The sequence below is a fragment of the Streptopelia decaocto genome (genome assembly GCF_964273445.1).
Source record: "Streptopelia decaocto genome assembly, chromosome: 25".
Lineage (NCBI taxonomy): Eukaryota > Metazoa > Chordata > Aves > Columbiformes > Columbidae > Streptopelia > Streptopelia decaocto.
The window spans coordinates 5,047,523-5,066,924 of NC_138680.1; the positions used below are offsets into that span (position 1 = coordinate 5,047,523).

The 19,402-nt window shown below is 45.0% G+C and overlaps 2 protein-coding genes and 1 long non-coding RNA gene across 3 annotated transcripts in view; 2 read left to right on the top strand and 1 right to left on the bottom strand.

The window, feature by feature from the left end:
• The window catches only part of KAT6A (lysine acetyltransferase 6A), a 34,143-nt gene extending 26,047 nt beyond the window's left edge, over window positions 1–8,096 (bottom strand). Inside the window, exons 1-3 of the mRNA XM_082072503.1 lie at window positions 8,003–8,096; window positions 5,888–5,937; window positions 5,011–5,781 (exon numbers count right to left, since the gene is read on the bottom strand). Of these exons, the coding sequence (XP_081928629.1) occupies window positions 5,011–5,613 (603 nt within the window). The 5' untranslated portion in view covers window positions 5,614–5,781; window positions 5,888–5,937; window positions 8,003–8,096. The remainder of the gene's footprint in view (window positions 1–5,010; window positions 5,782–5,887; window positions 5,938–8,002) is intronic.
• An 8-nt stretch (window positions 8,097–8,104) lies between these two features.
• LOC309449948 lies at window positions 8,105–10,906 on the top strand. Its single transcript, XR_014186028.1, has 2 exons — window positions 8,105–9,847; window positions 10,025–10,906. It is a non-coding gene; the product is annotated as an uncharacterized lncRNA (long non-coding RNA).
• A 1,101-nt stretch (window positions 10,907–12,007) lies between these two features.
• AP3M2 (adaptor related protein complex 3 subunit mu 2) lies at window positions 12,008–18,958 on the top strand. Its single transcript, XM_082072505.1, has 8 exons — window positions 12,008–12,364; window positions 13,592–13,763; window positions 14,331–14,468; window positions 14,978–15,063; window positions 15,733–15,866; window positions 16,089–16,296; window positions 16,737–16,881; window positions 17,281–18,958. The coding sequence occupies exons 1-8, from the start codon at window positions 12,092–12,094 to the stop codon at window positions 17,379–17,381; spliced, it is 1,257 nt and encodes a 418-aa protein (XP_081928631.1). The 5' UTR covers window positions 12,008–12,091; the 3' UTR covers window positions 17,382–18,958.
• Window positions 18,959–19,402: the final 444 nt, after the last annotated feature.

The window sequence follows — 19,402 nt, forward strand, 5'->3', positions numbered from 1 at the left end:
AAGAGTGAGTTCTCAAAATGTAATTACAAATGCTTTGGTTGCAGATCGTTTCTGCACTCCACCCAAAACAAACCAATGCACAAAAAACTTCTTTGCCAGTAATGGGACAGTACTTTGCTTTAAGACATAGAATTAACAGTTACTAACGTAAACCAGGCACAATATAGCAATAGCTATAATATACTTAAAGGCCTTCAAAATAACTTCGATACCCTAAAAGCATATGAACTTTCTAAAAAGATACAAGAAGGATGGCTTCAAGTGATAAACACGAGTGCACAATGGGATCTAGAACTATTATTTGCAAGAGGGAAGGCCTGAAGGATGCTGTATGTATAATAAACTGACAGTTAAAGTGATTGATAAGTTCCAACAGATAAAAATAGCACCACAAACCACGAAAGAAGCATGCAGTAAGGAACACATGCGAGACAGCAGCACAGGGAATCCACTTTAAATATTCCTTCTATTTTTCAGCCACAGAAATGTCCCTAATTTTTGGGGGGAAGCATTTCAGAATTTTGCTTTTATACTCTCAGCTGTACTGCAGGATAATATTAAGATGACAGAATCACAGAATGTCAGGGTTTGGAAGGGACCTCAAAAGCTGCTCCAGTCAATCCCTGCGCCGGAGCAGGAACACCCAGATGAGGTTACACAGGAAGGCGTCCAGGCGGGTTGGAATGTGTGCAGAGAAGGAGACTCCACAACCTCCCTGGGCAGCCTGGGCCAGGCTCTGCCACCCTCACTGAGAAGAAGTTTCTTCTCAAATTTAAGTGGAACCTCTTGTGTTCCAGTTTGAACCCATTGCCCCTTGTCCTGTCACTGGTTGTCACCGAGAAGAACCTGGCTCCATCCTCCTGACACTCCCCCTTTAGATACCTGTAAACATGAATGAGGTCACCCCTCAGTCTCCTCTTCTCCAGCTCCAGAGCCCCAGCTCCCTCAGCCTTTCCTCACACGGGAGATGCTCCACTCCCTTCAGCATCTTGGTGGCTGCGCTGGACTCTCTGCAGCAGTTCCCTGTCCTGCTGGAACTGAGGGGCCACAACTGGACACAAGATTCCAGGTGTGGTCTCCCCAGGGCAGAGCAGAGGGGCAGGAGAACCTCTCTGACCTACTGACCACCCCCTTCTAACCCACCCCAGGTACCATTGGCCTTCCTGACCACAAGGGCACAGTGGTGGCTCATGGTCACCCTGCTGTCCACCAGGACCCCCAGTTCCCTTTCCCCTACGCTGCTCTCTAATAGGTCATTCCCCAACTTAACACTGGAACCTGGGGTTGTTCCTGCCCAGATGCAAGACTCTACACTTGCCCTTGTTCTATTTCATTAAAGTTTTCCCTGCCCAACTCTCCAGCCTGTCCAGGTCTCTGATGGCAGCACAGCTTCCAGTGTCAGCCACTCCTCCCAGCTTCGTGTCATCAGCAAACTTCCTGACAGTCACTCTATTCCCTTGTCCAAATCACTGATGAATATATTGAATAATATGGCCCCAGCACTGCCCCCTGAGGCACTGCACTAGATACAGGCCTCAACTGGACGCCACCCCATTGACCACGACTCCCTGGCTTCTTCCCTTCAGCCAGTTCGCAGTCCACCTCACTCCCCGCTCATCCAGCCCGCACTCCCTCAGTTCAGCTGTGAGGATGCTGTGGGAGACTGTGTCAAATGCCTTCCTCAAGTCAAGGGAGATCACGTCCACCGCTCTGCCATCATCCATCCATCCATCCAACTTATTATGTCCTCATAAAAGTCAATGAGGTTGGTCAAGCCCGACTTCCCCTTGGTAAAGCCATGCTGACTGCCCCTAATGACCCCTTTATCCCTGATACGCCTTGAGATGGCACCAAGGAGAAGTCGTTCCATCAGTTTCCCAGGGATGGAGGTAGGCTGACCGGTTTATAGTTACCCAGGTCCTCCTTCTTGCCCTTTTTGAAGACTCGAGTGACATTTCCTTTCCTCCAGTCCTCAGGCACCTCTCCCATTTCCCAAGACTTGGCAAAGATGATGGAGAGTGGCCCAGCAATGACCTCAGCCAGCTTATTTACTTAAATATATTTACTTAAAGGTTGCTACAATCATATCCAGTTTTAACTGACATAAAAGACACTTCCAAGGAGAATGCAAATGGAGATCGATTAATACCATCTATATTCCTTTTTATTACAGAAGAAACAGTCCTACTATTGTCCTGAGATCAAATTTCCAATGCTCTGGAAAAATCGAAGATGGACATAAATTATTTCAGCTTCTCCTTCAGTTAGCTGATGTGTTAACATATTTTTTTTTTAACAATAACAATTTTACGAAAATTCTTACAGCCTTTTAACCTGTGTTTTGTAATAAATATCAACAAAACAAAAGAAGAGCAAGCTGTCTTTATCTAGAGCTTCCGGCCTTAAGACCTGCAGCTTGCTCTAGCTTAGTTCCTCATGACAACATACCAGGAAAGAGCTCTTTGCTCTTTAACAGTACTAAATATTTCTGTATTATAGTCGTCTTGTATTAGCGCAGTAATTCTTGCCTTGTAGTAATATTAAACGGTACTTGTTATTGTAGTCATACTGCAAAAAATCATGCATAGTACACATAAATGGTAAATTTATTTCCTATTTGTTAAACACATTACTATTTCTGTTATAAGTGAATGGATAAACAGAACATGCAGGGTAGTGAAACAATACACTTCAACATTCTGGAGATTAACAGCTTCAGCACTTATCAAAGCCTGCTGTGTTAATAAGGTAATCCAGTTTGCCTGGACTTCTATACAAGTACTACATTCTGACCTCCCACATCTTCATCGCTTTTGACTGAAGCCAGTATTCAAGCTGCGGCTGGGTCCCTCCTTATAGCTTGACCATCACACTACACAATTTTAAAATTATGCTTAACGATGCCAAAGGAAGCTATACCCTGCAGTAAATACTGCCATAATACAGTCATAATTGATTGTCATCTCAAAACCCTGAATGCATTTGTTTTGTAATGACCAAAAGACATGATTAAAATTTTCAGCATGTAGCTAATATACTATTACCTTTATTTGTTATATAGTATAATCTTGTGCTCTCCATCTCATGACTATTGTTTTATTTCACACTAAACAGCAACCTTCTAAAACAAGATGTTTTCAGTTACACTTTTGTACAGTGTCAGCGCAACAGGACTTGAACTCCTAGGTACCATAGCCCTATGAATAAAGGCTACTGTACCAATGAGAACTGTCCTGGAAGACAATCCAGGGCTTTCCACACCAGCATAAGTTCAGTGAGCTGAACTTATTCAACAAAATACAGGCGGGGAAGTTATCTATTTCAAAGATTCTGATCAAAAAAGACTCCTTAAGTATTGTAATCTGAAATAATTTCCCTCAGCATTCTAAAGATGCAGCACACAATTGCTTAAGAAGTTTCTCAATTTTCACAATTAAATTGCCTATTTGATAGACACACATAAGCCTCAGATACTTGCTACTTTTCTAGCTTCAAATACACAAATGGAATATTGCAAACTAAGCGCCTGCAAGAGAGAGAAATGAGTCTTTCTTGTCTGGCAAATGCAACCCCCCATTTTGTGCCAAAGAGTAAGGAAAGAAATAAAGGTATTAGTGGTACAGGTAACACAAAGGTACAGCAGGTTGCACGGCCAACTCCAGAGTGTGCAACCAAGGCCTCTGATGAGGTGTCAGTTCACAACACAGGTGATTAAAGAGGCTGCTGCCCTGCACGGCCCTCTCTGTCCCTCCTGCAGCAGCTGAATTTCACAGCACAGAACATTAACTTAAACCAACAATTTCATTTAATAGTAATAAACTGGGCTACAAACTGCAGCAGTTGAGGAGCAAAACACCACTTGCTTTAGCTTTGCAATGGCTGTGGTAACCCCTGACAGATGTGTCAGTACGAATAAATTCCTAAATTATGCCTACAGCACCTGCCCCAATCATGAACAAAAACAACCAACCACAAAAAAATCCCATCAACTGCTGGTGAAATATTCCAGGAAATTTCATCAAGATGCTCTCTAAATTTTTTCAGCATACTTGTGTCAAGCCTTTCTATTCCCAAAGACATCCCAGTATCCAGTATATTTTAAAACAGTATCGTTGTTTAGCTTTTACAAGGATGACCAAAAAATTCTGCCCTCAGCCATCTAAAGATACATGGCATTCATTTAACGATAAGTTATGGTCTTCAAACCAGAACGGATTTTTTCTTCCACCTCAAAAAAGGCATTTTAAAAAAGAATAACTAGTATGAAGGTTCAAGAAATAAAACTGTTCCTCTGAACAAATACTAGCAATACAGCAATTTTTTTCTCAATTAAAAAAAAAAAAAAAAAACAACTTAAATTCCTGTTTTGCTCTGGAAGTATACTAATGACACATGAAACAGAAGTGACAGTTATACTTTAAAGAAATCTCTCATGCATATTTAATCAGGGCTTTACTGTAGAAACTACACTGCAACAGTGGGATTACTTATTTCAGAGTCTAGCGTGCACAGTATTGCTCATTCCCTACACATCACCGATGGATGGTGGACTCGGCACCGGACATTCTTTACTCCACGCTTATCACTTCTTTGGCTGACGTGATGAGGGAGGCCCAACATCTACGCTTCCTCACTCCCGCTGTGTCAAAGGGATATTGCTTGCCTGATACTTAAGAGGCAGCAACTCAAGTCTTCTCCTTCATTACAATTTCCATATGAACTCCCTTTATTTTTAGGTATTGCAACAATGTGCCACCACCTCCTCCCCTGCTTTCTTTCCACAACAGGGGCAGGTATTGTGAATCTTACCAGTCTGTTACCTACCATGGAAACAACACCAAAGTCAAGTATAGTGTTTAATCCAAAATGTCACAAGGAATGTCAAAAAAATTCCAATGCTGCTGAAAAGCACAGGAGAGTTACTGACTGAGATCATTGACTTCAAATCATGATTCAGTATCGACACGTTTTATCAATCACAAGAAAATGCCCATGACAACTGTGTCTTACCTTATCCTTTTCGTGTGGAAGGAGACATACTGGAGGGAGACAGGAAAGAGACTCAGAACTCTCCTTCCCATCGGCATTAGTGGTTGCTTTAGTGTTGAGTTGGTACAGAGGTCCATCTTTAAGGAGCCTGCCATGGCCAACAGCACGTTTGACAGCTAGTCGTAGTTGCTGGTGAAAAATGGAGGCAGCGCTACCTCCAAATAATGCAGACACATCTTTCTGACCTTTCAGAAAGCGCTCGATGTTCTTCAAGGATGAGCCACTAGACTCAGCCAAGCCCTCAATTGCCCGTTTGATAAGTTTATTCCAGTCTACGTTCGGTTTACCATCCAACTTGCCATGGTTCCGAGGCTTTGGAAGTGCTATTCTCCCAGGATTATCAGGATCCTTATAGGAGTTGAGACCCTTGTTGGAGACTTTTAAAATAGTTCCATCTTTAACGCTCAATTCTAACTGTTCCAGAACAGTTTTGCGGTCCAAACCATGAGAAGATGACACTGCATTGCATATCCTTTCCTCTGAAGGACGCTGTTTTTGCTTCTTTACCTTTTTGATTGCCTCCAAAATCCACTCTGTATACAGCGGGTTGGCGAGTTTTACCATGGTGAAGAATTCTGTATATCCATAGAGTCGTTATCCTTTATCCTGATGCTGAACAAGTTTCACACGATGAGAAAACAGATTCTCGAATGACAGGAACCAGCTAACCATAGCATACACGTTTTCTGTTCTGAATTATTCCTCCTTTCTCAAACATTATTTGTTTTCACACTGAAGAGAAGAAAGCAAAACAGTTAGAAACTTCTTTTCAATAAATTCCATAACAGCTTCAGAGAAAGTTTTTCCACAAAGTTATAAAAATTTCAGCGTATCTCACCTCAGCTTCTGGTATGCACACTCACAATCAGAAGAACTGCAACATTAGGCCTGAAAGAAAACAAGAAGAGAGACATTTTCAAAGAACAGAACGGAGAAAGAAAAAGAGAAAGAACAGAGAAAGAAAAAGAGAAAGAACAGAGAAAGAAAAAGAGAAAGAACAGAGAAAGAAAAAGAGAAAGAACAGAGAAAGAAAAAGAGAAAGAACAGAGAAAGAAAAAGAGAAAGAACAGAGAAAGAAAAAGAGAAAGAACAGAGAAAGAAAAAGAGAAAGAACAGAGAAAGAAAAAGAGAAAGAACAGAGAAAGAAAAAGATTAGGAGCCAACATTAATTCATTTAACACACAGCAGAATTTTAAACCATTACTACAGTTCTGAAACACTGTATACTTAAGGTTTTATCTTCACTACTAATAAAAGCATGCTTTAACACTGAAATACCTTTATACAACCTAGTGAAAAAAGAGTGCTCTTTTAATTTCAATCTATAAGTCAGTATAAATTCTATATGAAGTTTTATATATTTGCTGAGCATAACCTTAATTAATGGGGGAGGGGACAATGACAACATAACAAAGATTTAAAAAATCTTAAAAAAACAGCAGCTTAATTCATTTTTGCACATGGAAGACACTGCCTGAAACTTCAATAGAAAGCAGCAGGAATAGCCAAGAGACTCGGGCAAACAGCAAGAAACTTTCAGAGTTCTTCCAGGAGTGTAATCATAGGTCTGATTCCCTCCTGCTAAGAAAAGCTACGACAGTTGTTCCATCAAGGAAAAAAAGTGAAGAAATGCAGCTGCAGATTGTAATTAAATGTTCCACTTTCAGAGACCACAGAAAAAAAAGAATACAACATTATAATCTTCAGCATAGATGAGGCACACCAAAAACATTTAAGGACAAAGTAAGAGGTGACCATACACAATGAAGAAAGAATGCCTATGACTTTGCTAATTAAAGATGCAGAGGTAAGGATATGAGGCTCTACTTCACAGCCTTTAGTTGTCTTTAACGAAGACTTTTTCTAAGTGTGACAACAGTATGTTCTGCTGAAGTTCTACTGCAAGCATACACTAATTGAGAAGGATTTATAAACTGTTTATTATAAGGAATAACAATCTTCTGCAAGGGAAGTTTTAGTCACAAGGTAGTCCTCAAGGTAATTCTCCCATTCTGCTTTCTTGTTAATACTGAAAAATTTATCAACACACAGAACACATTTGCATACAGACAGAAGACACAATTGCACAGCTCCATATAGCCAGTATGGGAAAGATTCAGAACTACTGTTTAGACCAGAAAGGATGCAGCACTTGCCCAGAGTTCTTTCGCCCTGCAAACAACAGACATAAAGGGAAACACGGTCCCCAAGACCTGCCTGCCCGGCAATGAGCAGCTGCGCTCCCCGGGTGCCCCCGCACGCTCGGATCCTGGGGCCGCGGAGGACGCGGTGCTCGGCCCCCACCAGAGCTCTGTGCGCAGGACGTTACGTAACCGCCCGGCCAGGCTGAGACGACACCGGGACGGTCCCGACACCAGGTCGCTCACCCGCTCGCGATCTGCGCGACAAGCGGCTCCTGCACCTGCTACCGCTCGTCCCCATCCCCATCCCGGACAGACCCGCACACGGCGCGCCGAGGAGCGCGCTGCCTCAGCCGAGGAACTCGCCTCAGCAGAATCAGGAGGAACGCGGCGCAGGCCGCAGCCCCAGCCGCCCGCCAGGCCCCGCACCGTTCTTCACCCCCGCGGAGACGGGCGGTGTAGCCCCGCTCCTCGCACCGGTTCGGCCGGGCCCGCGCCCGCCTCAGCCGCGCTCTCTGGCGCCAGAGGCAGAGGGGAACTCAGCCCGCGGCCCCCCGGCCTGCACCGCTCGCCTCATCCGCGCCGCACCGTGGCCGCCACCTCCCCAGCGTGTAGGCCCGGCGGGCCCCAGCGGAGCGGGCGGCCGTGTCCGGGCCTGGCGCAGAGCGGCGGCGGGGCCGGAACAGGCCGCGAGCCTGGAGCGCCTAGCGGGCCTTCCCCTTCTCCAGGCCACGGAGCTCGCCAGCCCACCTGTCTCTGAGTTCCCCGGCACCAGGCACCCGAGCCGGGGTGGTCCCGCCAGCGCTACTCACCGAGGCCTGTGAGAGACGGGAACCGAGAGGCAAAGGCCGGACGGCGGCGAAGCCCGAAACTGACACGGCGGCCATCTTGGGTCCGGAGCTCTGCGGCGGGGGGAGGGGGCGTGCGAGGGGAACAGCCCGCGGCGGGCGGGGGCGCGCGCGGGGAACAGCGCGGTGGGGCGGGAGCGGCCGCCGCCGGGAAGCGCCGCGGAGCCGGGACTGCGGCAGCGCGGGAGGTGGGGCCGCTGCCGAGCCGGCCGGAGCGCTCGCGCCGCCGCCCCGGGGCCGGCTGCGAGCGCGGCCCGCGGCGCCATGTGCGCGGAGTGCGCGAGGCCGGGTCGGGAGGGCGGCGGCGCTCGGTGAAAGCCGTGGGGAGACCCCGCGCCCCAAACCCGCGGGGCTGCGACCGAGGGTACGGCCAGCGGCTGCTCCCACCGCCGGGAGCCCGGCAGGAACGGCCGGGAGGCGGGAGGGCTCTGGTAGCGGGTGGTTATAACGTGTGAGGTAGGAAACCCGTCTCTTAGCCCTAATTAAGCATAACTCTTGGAACAGCGATTCTGGGTTTTTCTGACTTAAAACTACTGAAGCGATGTAGAATACTGAAATAACGATACCGTTTACCTCGGAGAGCGGGTATACCAGCTGCACGGGGTGTACCTCAGTTTTGTGCATTAAAAGGCCGCTCTGTCCTTGGGCATCTTTGTGAGGCAATTCGTGTAACTTCCTGACATCTTTGATATGTTCTAGTTTGTAGATTAAAAATACGCTGCCAAAACATCACCTGTTCTACAGGGAGAGCACTTGGGAGCGCCTGGGCGCTGCGTTCCCGGCGCGGAGCTGTGTCACTGCGAACAGCGGTCCGGCCACGGCCAGTGGACGTGGTTCTGTTCTGCGCTGCAGAGGAACAGCACTGCACCAGCACTGATGAAAGAAACATGCAAAGAGCAAATTCTTATTTTACAGCACTGTCTCCTAGGTTATATTTGATTGACAGAATCTCATTTTGTTACATGTCCTGAATGGCTCTGTGCTGTGTGCAATTATCTAACTTTTTCTGACCCCTGGCTCAGTTTACCAGTTGTGTATGCACATTATAAAGTCGGCATTCTTCATCCTTGCCTTAAAGGACAACTATTCTGTAAAGTTTCATGTGGGCTTCCCTTTTTAGAAAATAAAAGATTCTCGGGAAACATTGTGGAGACAGAGTTGATAAACCAAACTTGAGATGTTTTCTGAATGGCTTTGTTTAGTATCTTGAGGTGAGAAATTTCTCTTTTGTGCAAGAGGAACTCTTTTGATGTTTTAACAGAATGGGTTTTTAGTAGGAAGGTAAATGTTTTCAGTGAGTGACTTATTACTTTAAGCCAATGGAGTCTGAGATGCTACTGTACGAGGTACTGTACAAACAGTTCTGTTTCTGCCATGTAGACTACAGAGGTCTGGCCTTGTCAGAGTTGGATTCTCCCTACACATTAATATCTTCTCCTACCTCTTCCTGAGTCTTCAAAATGCAAGTGGTTCTATGCTGCATGGCTTCCAATGCCTTAAACTGCAAGGCTGTGGTGCTACATTCAGAAAAGCTAATGGAGATACAAATGTAATTTTCAGATAAGAAAGTAAGGCAAGACTAAGAGGATTCAGTACTTAACAGCAAAACCCAGTTGTGTTCCTACAACACAGAGTATCAGTCTGTAGACTCTTCTCTGTTTCAAAATTGGCACCCTTGCAAAATTAATTGCTTTTGTTTACTACTATAAATTTTTAAATGGCCTGTTTTCTTCTTCTCTCTGTTTTATTTTCACAGCACAGGCTAACAGTTAAATCATCAGAATTCCTGCATATGGCAAACTACAGATGGTAAGGAATTATTTTATCATAAAGACTGCACAGTTTGGCAACATCATTTTTTAGCACTGCTCTTTGACTGTGCTTGGGTTTCTCTGGGGGTTCAGGTACTGTATCTGCAATACCCTTCAATGAGCGGTTTTCAGGCTGCCAGTAAATAACCAGCAAAATGAAATTCTCTTCTGGCAGCATCTCCTGCCATGTTCTGCTTTTAGGTTCCAGTTTATATAAGCTCCCAAGCCACTGTGGAGACGGACTTTCAGAACAAAACATGATCTTTGAGCTAACAGTTTGGAAACAGCCAGGCAGCATTCGTGCAGCAGTGAGCGGTGGTGTAACTGCAGATTGTTCTCTGCAGGTGCCAGCAAGATACTTCAATAAACCTGTCTGATTTTAAACCTGAAACATATTTCCCCTTTTTCCTCAACAACCTTTTTTCCTTTGGTGTGCTGAAGTAATTATCAGCCCTATGATTGCTTTTGTTTTGGCACCAACATTCTTGATGGCTAAAGAAACTGAAGTAATCCTAAGAAAAATACAGAAGTGACAACATCATGAACTGGGTAAAATACTAACAATTTTGATGATGGGTTCAAGCGGTCAGAGGGAAATAGCAGTTTTTCAAACAATGTGTAATACAGTCAAAACTGATTTGCATTTCATGAGACAAAAAAGAAATGCCTATATTGAAAAGACATATCCCATGACTGTTGATTTTAAGGTCCAGGTTAAAAACAGACAGGTTTGAGTTTCTCAGAGAACCAAATGTTTAAAGGCTTTATGTTGGTCAATTTAACTATGTGCTGCTTTCTGTCTGATACCTATGTGATTCCCATTAATACAGTCTCCGAGACCCTCATAGACTGGTACGAGAATCTTTACCTTTGTGTTAAAATTAAAGTGATTATATTAAATTAATAAATAATTATTTTAAAGTTAGAAGTGCCGCAATTAAATGACAATGTATTACCCCTTTGCTCTCAAATGTCTAATTCAAAAGCATTATCTGATGTTTTAAAAATGCATTTGATACAAATAATGACTGTAAAAGATAAATTAATTTAAGCATAATTTCTCCTTCATTATTTTCTGCTATAGCAAAATGCTCATCTAGTGCATGTTGAATTACCTAATACTTTGAATAAGGATGTAAGCATACAGTGATATCAGAAGGTAATGTCAGAGTAAATAAACTGACTTCCACCTGATTTTTGGGGAAAAATAGCTACAACATATCCACAGAAAATAAGATCTCATATGAACTCTGAACTGTGCGGTGTTTTGCAGGGTTTTTGCATTTAATCAGTCCTTCCAGCTTACGCCTCTTCCAGACGTGGTGACGCTGCTGCTGAAAAGCTCGTGCCACAGTCCTGACGCACAGCGGGGTTCGAGGGCCCAGGCCTGCTCAGCGCTCGTGCAGCAGCCCCGGCCAGTCACGTCCTCCCGTGTAACAGAGGCTGCCTGCCTGGCCAGCTTATTTAATGGGACAGAAAGGACTTATTTTTGGTTGTTCTTGTATGTTTGTTCGCAACAGAGCAGTAAAATTGGGAAATTATTTGTAACAGCACCTGCCTGACTCAGAAGGTCCCAAGATCTGCTGTACAAACACCTGTTCCAATTACACAAAGTAATCACTTGGCATAGAATTTAGATGCATTTTGTATGACAATTGTCACTCCCAAGCCAGCTGGGTTGTGTTTTCAGCAGTGTCGCTGCTCTGTGGTGAACAAACCAGCAAAACAGTTCAGCGGAATGCAATTGCCTGGCTGCTCCGCGCTGTAGAAATGGGGTTACCGAACACATTTGATAGACTATACCAAGATGCCTGCCCTAAAAAAGGATAGTCTTAAAAAAACCCCCTCAGAATTAAGCACCGTCTCTAGGCCGCGCGATGCTGTCTCGACTCCGATCGTGGGTTCGCGCACCCGGCCCGTTCGGCTCCGCCCCTTCCGGCGGCCTCAGAGGGTGGGGCGTTGCCGGCGTGTGCTTGTCCGGAGCCCGGGCAGGCCGCTGGCCCAATCGGAGCTGAGCGCAGCGCGCCGGCCTGTTGCGTCATCAACGGCACGCCTCTCCTCGGCCTATCAGGCGTAGCTGGTAGCGAGTTACCCAATCAGAGCTCTCGCTGCCAACTTCCCGCCCCCCGCAAGCTTTCCTCGCTGCCAATCCGTGAGCCGAGGGGCGGGGCTTGTTGCCTGGGGGACACGGGCGCGAGGCTGGTGAGGGGGCGCGCGGAGCCGTCGCTCGGGTGCCGCCGCCATGATCCACAGCCTGTTCCTGATCAACGCCGCCGGGGACATCTTCCTGGAGAAGCACTGGAAGAGCGTCGTCAGCCGCTCCGTCTGCGACTACTTCTTCGAGGCGCAGGAGCGGGCCTCGGAGGCGGAGAACGTGCCGCCAGTGATCCCCACTCCGCACCACTACCTCCTCAGCGTCTACCGCCACAAGATCTTCTTCGTGGCCGTCATCCAGAGCGAGGTGCCGCCGCTCTTCGTCATCGAGTTCCTGCACCGCGTGGTCGACACTTTCCAGGTGCGGCGGAGCGGGGGCCGGTCGGCATGTGCCGGGGTTTGCGGGAGCCAGAGCCCTCGGTCACTGCCGCGGGGAGAAGGGGAGCGGGACGAGAGACCAACAGGGAGCCCTTCCAGTCAGCAGCCGTTAGTTTTCTCTTTTTCGTGCCTCGTAATTCTTATCCTGCACCTGTGAGGATCTGGAGGCCTTGAGGTGATGAGGGATGTACGTTGGGATGGCGAGGGATTCAGGATCAGCCTGTGCATACAGGAGGGACCTCTCAGCAACCAAGATTTACATCTCTGGTTTGCAGCCTCATTTCTTCAAGGACCTGTGAACTAAGACCTTGTTCTTACAAGGAGTTTTTGCAATTCATGGCTATGCATTTTAGTCAGTTAGTGACAACCTACCTATGTGCTTACATCTAGTGATATTGGAAGCGTATTTGCTTCCTGTAGAAGTAAGTCACAGGAGTTGCCCCAGAGCAGCCATGTTCCCTCTGTGCTATGGCCAATACGACTGCTGGTCAGTTTAGAGAAGTAACGAAGATTTCTGTCTTCTGCCTGCCAACAACAGGATTGTGTTCTCTCGATTTGAAATGTCTTGTGACCAGACTTGCCAGAGCGCAGGAAATGTGGGTGCTTGGTCAAACGAGTATCATGTGAGCTTTTGCTTCCAGGTGCCAATCAGAACATGAGTGTAGGCTGAGTTACATTTCACTGAGTTCAAGGAATGGATTTGCCCGCTCTTCAGGCCAAAAATGTACCATGTCAGTCACGTAGGTCTTGTTTTTTATGAGGGGATGAGGTGTCAGTGTGTTTTCACTGGCCCGGCCCTGTGTTAAAATATGACATGTCTGAAAAGGAAATAGTATTTGTAGTGCAGAACTAGGAATTCTCTGGCATCACAGTTTATTTATGTTCTTGTTCAATCAATTGCAATTGAGCCACTTCAGGTGCTAATTAAAAAATCTCAGTTGTCAAAGGGAATCTTGTTATATAGAAAGGAAATAAGATCTCATGATGATGCTGTGATTTTCCAGCTTGCTGGGCAAGTGGCAGCGCTGTGCTCAGAGCTGTGTGTGTCTGTTGGAGTGGTCAGTCTGTGCTTGTACCAATGCATTGAGTTTTAGTGTTGTTTCACCTCCTCCAAGAAAAGCCTTGATTTATTTATGTGTGAGAGGACACTGAACTGAATGATCACTAAGACTCTTTCAGAGATTGTTGAGTAATTATTTCTTTTGCACAGGATTACTTTGGTGTCTGTTCAGAGGTGATGATCAAGGACAATGTTGTGGTGGTTTATGAGGTGCTGGAGGAGATGCTGGACAATGGTTTTCCATTGGCAACAGAGTCTAATATTCTTAAGGAACTGATAAAACCTCCCACTATCCTGCGAACAGTTGTCAACACCATCACAGGTACAGGGGAATAAAAATTAGATAAGCTGGGGAGGCCATGTGGCAATATTTCTGCATAAATAAATTAGGACGTGGGTGAAGAAAACTTATGTCATCCCATGTCATTCTAAACCTCAGTTTAGGTGTATTTAGAGAGTTCTGTGTTAGTGTTTTGCTTTGAGGTTACTTTCAGTTCCAGAACCAGCTGCACTTTTTTTTTAAACAAAACCAGACAGATTACATTTCCAGATTTCCACTTACAGACATGAGATGACTGTAGTCATGGTATTTGGTGTGGGTTTGTTGTTGGGGTGGCGTTTTGTTTTGTCTGGGGGGGGGGGGGGTGTGGGTTGTTTGTATTTTTTTTTTTTTTACTTTCCCATGCCTTATTGTGGTATGTTTTGGAGTTGGATGTAAGAGAGATGTAAATTGTAGAATACAAATAGTGAGTCTGGAAAAGCAACTGCTCTCCTACAAAGAAATAGAGATTCTCAGGGATTAATTACAATCAAATTATATGAGGCCAAGGACTTGTTCTGTAGCATTATCTAACTGATGTGGTTGCTGTGATTGCCTTTCTTTTTCCAGGAAGCACTAATGTGGGTGACCAGCTTCCTACTGGACAGCTATCAGTGGTGCCTTGGAGACGTACTGGTGTAAAATATACCAACAATGAGGCATATTTTGATGTAATTGAGGAGATAGATGCAATCATTGACAAATCAGGTATGGAAGTTGCTTCTGGCTAAGACAAGGGTAACTTGTCCTGATAGGTTTTCGAAGAGGAGCTCCCTCATCTAAGCGTGGAAAGCTGCATTCCTATTCTTACACCGGAATGCTGCAGACTTTTAGGTGCTATTCACTCAAAAATTTTAGAGACATACAAAAGTTTTCACTTGTCCCTGTTCCTGAGGTCTTGTAAGCAACTCTCTGTTGGGAAAATAAGGAGTGAAAATTGTGCCTAGCACTATCTCCTTCGTTTTTGTGCATCTTATTCCTGTTAGAGTTGGGAGCTATTGTCATTGGCCATTAAAATGGATGTTGCTGGTGTCAATGGTTCTTATTTATATGCATCTCTGTAAAAGTTGTTGAGAATGAGAAAAATGTTGAGTGGGCAACATAATGAGCCATGATACTTCATAAAGACAATAAATTTCCTTCTTTCCCATTGATAGTTTTTCTACATTGGGATTTTTTGATCAGGTTCACATAACTTCCCATGTTTATTGTTGCAGGTTCCACAATTACTGCTGAAATCCAAGGGGTGATTGATGCTTGTGTTAAGCTGACTGGGATGCCAGACCTTACCCTCTCCTTTATGGTAAAGCTCCAGGATGTATCTTAAGTATTTTGAAAAGGGTTTCCCAGCCCTGCTACTAAGATTTCAGTCTCTTGCTGATGGATTCCAGTAGATCAGAACGTGGATATGCCACACCAAAAGAGAAAGAATAGAAAATGGAAACGCATAGTGAACTTCAGCAGCCTTGAGCCTAAAGGTTTTATTTTCGGATTCTTTGTTGAAAGTACTGTTAGTGTGTGCTGTGACTAAGTTTCTGAGATCCAGTGGAGCTTTAGGCAGATATCCTAAAGGGCTATCTTTTTTATGAGTATGCATCAATGTAATTATTTGATATGACTAAATTTTCTAAAATAGGATAGAGGTTATTGAGTACTGCTATCACACAGATGTAACAGTGTCAAAGAGCTTAACATGTCTGAATGTAGATACCTTCAAGTGGGCAGAGTGCATTGGATGGTAGGTCCTTCATGGATAGAAGATTGAGAGGAAGAACAGGTTACTTGTAGAGTCTCCTTCTCTGGAGATACATAATACCTCCCTGGACATGATCCTGTGCTACCTGCTCTAGGTGTACCTGCTTTAGCAGGGAGATTAGACTAGATCATCTCCAGAGGTCCCTTTCAACCCCAACCATTCTGCGACTTTAAGTAGTACTACCTTCATTAACCTTGCGACTCTCTCTTATTTCAGAACCCTCGGTTGTTGGATGATGTCAGCTTTCATCCGTGTGTGCGTTTTAAGCGCTGGGAGTCAGAGAGAATACTCTCCTTCATTCCACCTGATGGGAATTTTCGCTTGCTCTCCTACCATGTCAGTGCTCAGAAGTAGGTGATGAATGTAGTGCTGTGAATTACAAAATTTGGATCTTCCTGGCTAGTAAAAAAAATAAAAGGAAAAGTAGTTGCTTTTAAAGATGGGGTGGCATGTTGTGCACAAAAAATTAGAGGTGCAAGGTAACTTGCAATTTTCCTTTTTTTTAAAACACTCCATGTTTGGAGCAGTGATTCTGTCATTGATTGACAAGGGTTTTCTGTTCATGTCTTTAGTCTTGTGGCAATTCCTGTCTACGTTAAACACAACATCAGTTTCCGCGATAGCAGCTCACTGGGACGTTTTGAGATCACAGTGGGACCGAAGCAGACTATGGGGAAGACTGTAGAGGGAGTGACGGTAACTAGCCAGATGCCAAAGGGTGTCTTAAATATGACCCTCACAGCCTCTCAGGGAACACATATCTTCGATCCAGTTACAAAGGTGAGAGGAAAGAGAGGAATTAGATATTATTTTCTTAATCTGTTTTACCTTCCAGGAAACGAAGTTGAGCTGTTCATGCTTACTTAAACATTTACTTGAATGTCACTTTTCTGAAGGCAATATCTGTGCTTCAGCCACTTGGAAAGGAGGTGATTCTGCATTTTTGTCACTGTTACACATAGGAGAGGGGGCCTGTAGTGCAAGTAATGGAAATATCGTTCATGGTAGGCTTTTGGGGAACCTTGTGGAAAGAGAGAGGGAGAACAAAGGTCTGAGGCAGCTGTTCCTTAAGCCTGTACTGTGTCTGATATGAAAGGCAAGCTGCTAAAGCAAAGACCTTTTCCATAGAGAAACATGAAAAGCTGTCATTGGAAGAGGACTCTTCTTTAGAGGGTGTTACAGCATCTCTCTTTGACTGCTGCATTTTCTGTTCCTTGAAGCTGCTGTCATGGGATGTGGGGAAAATAAACCCCCAGAAGCTGCCAAGCCTGAAGGGGAGCATGAGCCTGCAAGCTGGGACATCAAAACCAGATGAAAATCCCACCATTAACCTGCAGTTTAAAATTCAGCAGCTGGCTATATCTGGTAAGTGACTGTCAGGTAAAGAAGCTGAATATTCTCTGCTGTGTCAGTGCTCGCTCTGTACGTAGCTGAAGCAGCTCTGCAGGCCTGCTGAAATACGTTCTATCTGGCACATGTTCTTCAGGTAAAAAAGTTGTGTGCATTGACTACAGATACGGATGTTCTCTCTGATGCTATGTGAAACAGTCGATCCGCATGTCCTTGCATTCCATGCTTACAGACCTATAAAGCATTTTAGCGTATGGATGTGTTTGTAAAGAATGATTCTGACAATTAGCAGTTGTCAGCTTTTCTCTACTCTGTTTACTGCTTGTTAAAACTTTCCCTCATCTTTTATCCTGAATGCCTGTCTGCTTTGCTTGTGGCAGCACTCAGTTTTATGCTGTGTTTGTTTGCCTTTAGGACTGAAGGTGAATCGCTTGGACATGTATGGGGAGAAGTACAAGCCCTTCAAAGGGATAAAATACATGACTAAGGCTGGCAAGTTTCAAGTCCGAACCTAGAGGATCCTGATAGTGAGGAAGAGCGCTTTCCTGTTTCTCCTGTCCCTGGCTGCTGGATACAGCCTCTTAGCCCATCCATCTGTTTGGTGTTGCTCCCTTGCCTGTAGTAGCATGAGCAGGAGAGCCAGTGCTTAGGGTGCTGGGGAGCAGGGAGAAGTGAGGTTGATCTGAAACCATCTCATCCCCAGCTGAATCTGAAGTATTTGGAACAACGGCAGATGAGAGAGGTGTTCAGGTCCCTTGGGATTAGTGAGTCAGCTATGTAAGCTTGTATCACCTTCATTTTGCTGTCTTAAAGGAAATTCTAGGGATTTATTGTCTTTCGTAACTGCTCTTATGTTTTGGTTGGCCTTTATCCCTTTGTAGATGATACAAAGTTGAATTTCCACAAACTTCAACTCCAGCATGGTGTTCCAGCATCTGCTCTTCTCCATCACTGGGCACTAGAGTGGAGAGCTCTGTAGTTCTTGGCAGCAGAGAGATCATCTAGTCATTCTGCCTCAAAGAGATTGGAAGAAGTGGAAAGGTAGATTGTCCCACCGAGGATGGGAAATTAAGAAGTCTGATATTGGGGATGGTGCCACAGGGGGAGGAAGGGAAGAAGTGGATGTTTTTTCTAGATATTTCATAAGCCATCTTGGTCATCAAGTATCTTGAATCTTTGAAGACAGTCTGGAAACCTGTCCAAATCTTAGTATGGTATCCTGTGAAGGGCTGACTGTAGCACACACGATCTTGTAGCTGAGGGGTGGTGACATCTGAATGTAATTCTGCTTCTCTTATCTAGTCAGTATTTGAAGGTAGGGATTCTCCTAGCTTCTTTAGGGAGTCAGGGAAGAGACAGAATAGCAGGAGAATTTTTGTGGATGCATAGCACTCTGGAAACTGGAGCTGTGGCTAAATGAAGACAATCACTATCCTTCTAACTTGTTGGAAGCTCTTTTCGTCTCTGCCTGCCTGTTACAAATGAAGGTGATACTGCTGTTCTGCTCACTTATGTCTTTGAGATAATCGTGTCCTCATACCTTTGTAGTGTTTCTGGCTATCCTACCTCATTCCAGTTCCTGTACCAGTCAGCTGCTGTGCAGGTGGATTCAAGCCTACCGTGGATTTTTCACTGGGACCATCTCTTCTGCAGGAGCTGTTGCTGCATCTGCACATTCCAGTCTGTGCTGCATCTCTCTGTACAGCATAAATTCAAAATGAGAGGAATCTGCACTATTCCATATTGTCTGTAATGTGATCTTTGGCCTCTAGATATCAATGTGTTTTCTCTGTGGTAGCAGAACTTGTCCCTAAGCTGCTATATGAATGACTACAGCATCTGTCAGGTGGCTGTGGAGTCCAGCATGTAGAGTTCATGCTTGTGAACAGAACAAGGTGACCCTAAACAAAGGATAACATACATTCCAGTTTGCATGTGATGGATACTTACAGCGGATGAGTGCCATCTTGCTTGGGGAATTGCAAGTTCTGTTGCAACTGATAAATGCCATAGCAGGTGGCCTTACTGCTGAGCATGTTCAGTGCAAATATAACCTTCAGCAAGGGCATCAATAAAATTCATTTCTACATCATCTGTGTCATTTCAGAGTGGTCTGTGTGGGCTTTACAAGAAATAGTTGGTATTTGAGGCAGAAGGTAAATTGCACCAACTGGACTGTGGATAGTGGGTGCCTTAGGGAGATAAATGTCTTTATGAAATTTGGATTGTAAATTTGGGACTAAATCTCTGTCCAAAATGCTAAAATTAATTACTTTATTGCTAATTTTCCTTCGTGTTTCCCAAAAGGAGTGCTGAGCTCTTATAATTGTAGAACAGTTAGGGTTGAAGGGACCTTCCCAGCTCCCCCAGTGCCACTGCTGCCATGAGCAGGGACATCTTCACCAGCTCAGGTTGCTCAGAGCCCCGTCCAGCCTGGCCTGGGATGTCTCCAGGGATGGTTCATCCACCACCTCTCTGGGAACCTGGGCCAGGCTCTCACCACCCTCAGGGGCAAAGATTTCTTCCTCAGGTCTAG